Source organism: Panthera tigris, chromosome B2 (genome assembly GCF_018350195.1).
Source record: "Panthera tigris isolate Pti1 chromosome B2, P.tigris_Pti1_mat1.1, whole genome shotgun sequence".
In the NCBI taxonomy this organism is placed as follows: Eukaryota; Metazoa; Chordata; class Mammalia; order Carnivora; family Felidae; genus Panthera; species Panthera tigris.
The window spans coordinates 149,286,459-149,292,458 of record NC_056664.1 but is presented as its reverse complement, the minus strand read 5'-3'; the positions used below and the strand labels follow the sequence as shown (position 1 = coordinate 149,292,458).

The following is a 6,000-nucleotide window of genomic DNA, read 5'->3' as shown; positions in this document are numbered from 1 at the left end:
GCGGCAGCCTCGAGAGGCCGGAGCCCCCGGTCCCCAGGGGCGTCCGGGGCGGCGGGCGCGGGGCGCGGGGCTGCGGGGAGGCCGCGCCCGTCCGGGCGGACACACGCGGGGCGCGGGACCGTCGGGCCGCGCCCCGTCGCCGGGGACCGCGCGCTCCCTCCGCCCCCGTGACTCGGGCCGAGGCCTGAGCGCAGTCTCCTCACAGCGAGGCCGTTTGCGCTCCGGGCCCAGGCGCCACCGTGACTCCGGAGGCTGCGTCTGAGCCGCACGGGCGCGAACGCAGACCCACGCGCGCTTGGTGCGTCGGCCTGGCCGCGCCTGCGCTGCGTCTCGGCACGGTTTCCAGCCGCCGCCGTGCCGACGCGGTGACATGCGCGCTTGTGCGTCAGGCGGCCCGCGGCCCGCGGCCGCACGGCCCGGAGCCGCGTCACGCGTCACGCGTCACGCGTCACGCGTCACGCGTCACGCGTCACGCGTCACGCGTCACGCGTCACGCCCGGCTCTGGGACGTCGGCCTGCGGGCGGGCCGTCAGGAGGAGGAGCGAGACGGCCGCGCCCCGGGGGCTGCTGTGCGGCGTCTCGCAGGTGACGGCAGGGGCTTTGGGGGCGGAGGAATCCGTCCCGGCCACGCGGCCGCGGTCCCGGCCCCGGCGCTCCGATCCCGGGGCCTTGCCGGGTCTGCGCACCCCCCTCCGGCCGCACGCAGCGTGGCTCCCCGTGCTTGTCCCCGAGAGCGCCCCCAAGTCCCCCAACCCCGAGGGGCGCCTCGGACACGCCCGCATGCGCCTGGGGGTCTCTGCCGCCTTGAAGGGTCGGCGTGTGTGGCCGTTTCCTTGAAAACAGGCGCAAGGAAGTCCGGAACAAATGAGCTCATTTTCGGGCGCGGACGTCGTCAAGTGACAACAGGAAACTCGTTTCGGGGGGGGGGGGGGGGGTTAGCCCATTGCCACGTGCAACCCGGCCTCCGCTTCTCCGTCACCTGGGTTTTCGGGGGGCGGGACTGCCCCCTCTGGCTTGGCCGCGCCGGACTTGCCTCGCCCGGGCCCCAAACCCCAGGCACCGCAGCGTCTCGGCCACGTGCTTCCGGCAGGGGGACACGCACAGGATCACCAGCAGCTTCGCGTCGCCACCTTTATGACAGGACGGAGCAGCAGGTGGAAAGGACCCCGAGGAAAGACGGCGTCTCTACACGACTTGAGGCCGCGTGGGGTTGGGGCACCGCCGGCAGGGACGCGGGCCTGGCCCCCAGCGGTGGCGGGGCCGAGCCCCTCCTGCTGGGGGCGCGGGCCGCGGGGTCCGGCCTTGCAGGGCGGGGCACCCTCCCGAGCCCCCGCACCCAGGTCCCCGCATAAGCTGCCTCGCTTTTCGGACGACGGGGAAGGCTGAGCGGCACTGAAGGAACAGCCAAGACCAGGGGGAACGGGGAGCCGAGGAAAGACCGAGAAATGCTGTGGGAAGGACGACGGTGACCCGGGGAGCCAGAAAGTCCCCCGGGGGGACATGTCCAGGGGGAGCGGGTGTGCCCGGGGCAGGGGACAGGGCGGTAGGACACCGCCCCGGGTCGCGTCCCGGGGGAGGTCCCTTACCGAGAACGTCCTGAAGAAAGTGGGTAAGCTTGCTGTTCCGGTACGGGACGTGGCCTCGACGCTCCGCCAGGGCCCCCAGGACATCCGCGAGGGCCGCCAGGCTCCGGTTGCTGAACGAAGTCTCCCTCAGGGCCGATCCTGTCACTCCAGACACACCTGGGCAAGTGCAAAGACCCGGCCACACAGTTAGGATGTGCGACAAAGTCTTTAACGATGTCAAGGAACGAGCCAGGAAGAGCAAAACCGGGACGTCTCAGGGTGCGTGCGCTGCGTGGGGGGCACACCGGCCGGGGAGACCCCCCCAGTGCGCCTCACCAGGAACAGGTGGGCAAGAGCCGCGGAGAACAGCACGGCTTGGGGGTTCTCACGTCTGGGGGCGGTGGTGAGACCGCGCCCACGGCGGGACGGGAGAGAAGACAGCAGAAGGGAACAGTGCCCGGCACCCACGGCCCGCGCGGCCCGCTGGCCCCCGAGAGGTGCCTGCCCTGCGCTCACCCACACACTCGCTGCCGGCCAGGTCCACGAGCTGAAGCTTGGCGTGCACCTGCTCCGCGGGTCGCTGGGCCCCCAGGGCCCCAGGCCAGGCTCTGCCCCCCGACGCGCTCCTCCTGCTCCCCTCCGGCCACGGCCCGTTGGCCTGCTGCTCAGCTGCACGGGGGTGACGCGCACCTAGGAGGGGGTCCACGAGGCCTCCCTCAGTGGCGCTGTGGAACGGGACTTCTGCCCGGAGCGCCACCCTCCGGAGAGGAACTCACTCCCCCTGCAGGTGGGCAGGGCTGCGGCGGGAGGGGCTTCCAGAGGGAGGCCACCGCTGCGGAAGCTGGGGCTCGCGCCCACCTCGTCCCACCAACAGAGTGACATTCTTGGAAATGTTCGGTCACGACAGTTGATTAAAACCCAGTCCGAAAAGCCTGTGAGCCCCACCGTTTGTCTCCGAATCCTCCTGAGAAATCCCGACAGACCCATGCCTCCCTCTGGGGTGTGTGTCCGTCTCATCGCGTGCTATTCCCAAGACGGCTTCTTCAAGAGAGTTTTTAAAAACCTAAGTAGTGTATGCTCACCGTGGAAAACATTAAAAATACACAGAATGGGACAAAAACGAACATAAAAGCCACCCTGGTCTCTGCTGCGTTTCCACGTGTGGAGACCGACCGTGGGCTCCCGGACAGATGTCCCCTCCCTGCGGGTGAGCCCCTCCTGGGACCAGTCAGGCCGAGCTCTGGGGCGCAGGGCGGGAGCGGGCGGGAGCGGGCCGCCCACACCGGCCTGCAGGCAGAGTGAGCGTTGACCCGCTGGCACCCGGCGTCTGTGTCACCGCCGTGTGAAGTTGGGCCCTGCCGCAGCCTTCCTCCGCGGGTGAGCTCTGGCTCCGTGAGCTGGCAGAAGTCGGGCTCCTCGGGCTCCGTCCTTCCCAGCCCCGGGGCCTGATGGCCGGGCAGCGCCCCGGTGCTGGAGAGTCGGGTGGGCGGCCCGTGTACGCGGCCCTGGTCCTCGTCCTCGCCGAGACAGACCCTGGCAACTCGGGTTTGCGACCTTCTAAGCCCACATCGCATCTGCAATCTCACAGGTGACGTGTGCACGGTGTGCCCAGATGCAAACACGCCCGCTCCTGGTTAACGAAGAACCCCCCCCCACCCCCCATCCCCTTTCCCCCCAGCCTGGTTCCAGAGCCTGCAGATGTGTTCGCCACTCCCAGCCGGGGCCCGTGCGATGATGCCTCAGAGCCTGCAGGTGCGCGGGCTCCTTTCCTTTTACGTGGATTTCATTCCGTGCCCTGACCAGGCGCGCGGGGCCACTTACCGGGGCTGCCACGGGCGGGGGCTGTGGTCAGAGTCGCCGTTATTATCAGGTGGGATCTGGAAGAATTGGCGTGCACTGAGGTGGCCAGCTCCGCCCTGAGCTGCAGGCTCCCAGCAGCGAGCGCCATGAACTCCGCGGCACTGTGGACGGGCCTGGCAGAGCGGGGGGTGGGGGGTGGGGGGGTGGGGGCGGGGGGGTGATGGGGAGCTGGCCCCCGGCAACGCGAGGGACGCCCTCCACCCTCGGCCCACGTGAACCAAGTGTGCCCACTGTGAGAGCGGTCTGGAGCACAGCTTAGACAAAATAAGGCGTAGCAAATCAGACGTTCTCCTTTTCTGACGCCCGGCTTACTTATTGTGAATTGCTTTACTCTGAAATATTCAACCGTCTGGGGGGGCCAAGTGGAGGTTCTCAACCTTTTGAACATCAAGCATTCCTTTATTTATTACGCCCCCACGGACTCCAGGAAGAGTCTGTTTCCCTGTTCTAGTTAGTGACTAACACCTAAGCAGAGGTTCCCATCAGCAGGAGCGATTTTGTTCAGCCTATCAGACAAAAGCTGAAAGTTCTGCTTACTTTGTGCAAATTTGTGGCCAAAGGCATCATTTCCTGTAGGTTTTTCCAGACACTGGAAACAGCTGCAGACCCTTCACTTACTAACTCTGGGACGCCAGTCTCGCCGCCCTAGCCCTCGTCACCAAGGGGACCCAGCCTCCCCCCACCCCCCAGACGTGGATTCAGGAGCATATTTAGGAGCTTTAGGAGCATATTTAATCAACACAAGGGGACGTCCTTTCTTACAAGGTGGTTAATTATTGGTGCCTGCCAGTGGAATGAGGGCGTCTGTACGTGACCAGGGGACGGCGGGCAAGACCATTTCTCCGGGCTCGTTCCCTCTTTGGGAATAGAACATGTTCTATCAAATTTTCATCAAGATATTTTAAAAGGTTAACAGACTTGTCTGTTTTAATTGTCATTTAAAAAAGATAATTTCTAAGGCAAATTGAAAAATGCGGAACACATCCTAAGCATGAAAGCGCCGTGTGGTCCCCGGGAGGAAGGGCCCATCAGGGAGGCGTGGCCAGCTCTGCTTGGGGTCCCGTGAGTGGCTGAAGGGCCACGCGGAATACTCACTCTCGGGTCAGCAGACAGACCTCCGGCTTTGCCTCCTGGGCGGTCAGCGCCTCACGCTTGGGCCCAGACGCTGCTGTGTGACCGTCTTTGGCCAGAAGGTCAAAAATGTCGTTATTATAAACTTCCACTATCGACACGTCAACCTTCAGGCTCCTTGACGGGTTTTCTGAGATAAGCCTGGGGATGGGGGGACACAAGGGACTTGGGTAACCCCTTGGAGAAAGCTGTGAAAGAATGGCTTTCAGAAGGAGGTGACAACACTCGGCATTAGGGCAGCATCTTACTAACAGCACAAGCATGCAGGAAGACTGGAATGTTCTCTTTACATTGTAGGGTAACGGCCTTGGGAACAGCGATTTTATCTGAGTTGTATCTCAATCAACGATTCTGGCCCTCGGTACCCTTAGGATCCCAAGCCCACGAGGAGAAGAGGTACAGAGAACTCGTGGCCTCGACTCGGAAAGCCCCCCTGCTCCCGAGTTTCATCCCCGCACAGGAGCCCAGAGGATTTCCAGCACTGTTCCGGAACTGGGGCTTGCCTCGTCCACACGCCTGGAGACAGACCCACAACCCCACCCAGGGGGAAAGTGGCCACCCGCACAGCCCCTCATCACTGAGGCCTCCCCGTGTCTTGTGGGGGTCACGGCTTCCCCGACACGCACACAGTTAAGGCCCATTTCACTCTGGCTAGGATGCCTTCCTGTCCGTAAGGGAGTCCTGGCCCCGGGCTGGAACCCGTGTGGGCGGTCTGGCACTTCGGGAAAACGCAGTCTGGGTGTGTCTAATCCAGGCGATGCCGGCTCGGGGGTTTCCTTAGGAGCCACGAGGGAGCCAAGAATAAAATGGGCAATTATTGTCTCCTGGTGACACGGTCACGAAAATGAAAAAAGGTAAAATGAGAGAAAAATAAATTAAATCCTCCCAGGAAGAGAATTCCTGGCACAGACCTCGGATTGGGATTACTCTCGGTGCTGGGGTCTCCCCGGGGGACTCGAGCAGAGTGACCCTCCAGCCGGAGACACCGCTGGGTGGGGGCCGCACGTCCCCTCCTCACGCCAGAAAATCACAAATGTGACCTCGGCGTGGTTCCCTGCCCCGGGTGACGGGTCGTGTCTCTGGCTGTCACAAAACCCGGATTAGAAGTCTCTCATCCACACAATACAGGGAGAGCTCCTGTGAAGATCGTCTTCCAGGAAATTAGGTCCTCGATTGATTCGTTTGTCCCTCAGCTCGCTGGCTTCTGCCCACAGTGCTGAAAGGCGGTTCGGTCTTTGCCTCGAAGAAGCCGGTGTGTGGCCGGCAAGTACACGTGTTCCAGTTACAGCACAGCGTGATGCGTCTTACACACAGGTGTGCGAGGCCCCACGAGGTTCCAAAGGGGGGCACTGAGGCAGGGCGGGCGTCCCCTCCCCTCCCCTCCCCCCTCTGCACGTGCTGCTGGATCGTCACCGCCCGGCTGCTTTCACTCCGGACTTTCTGA

General features: G+C 63.8%; 1 protein-coding gene across 1 annotated transcript in view; it reads right to left on the bottom strand.

The window, feature by feature from the left end:
• Positions 1-891: 891 nt before the first annotated feature.
• Positions 892-6,000, bottom strand: part of KIF25 (kinesin family member 25) — a 64,777-nt gene continuing 59,668 nt past the window's right edge. The window contains exons 11-15 of the mRNA XM_042987544.1: positions 4,521-4,697; positions 3,387-3,538; positions 2,082-2,255; positions 1,587-1,742; positions 892-1,130 (exon numbers count right to left, since the gene is read on the bottom strand). Coding sequence (XP_042843478.1) covers positions 976-1,130; positions 1,587-1,742; positions 2,082-2,255; positions 3,387-3,538; positions 4,521-4,697 — 814 coding nt within the window. The 3' untranslated portion in view covers positions 892-975. The remainder of the gene's footprint in view (positions 1,131-1,586; positions 1,743-2,081; positions 2,256-3,386; positions 3,539-4,520; positions 4,698-6,000) is intronic.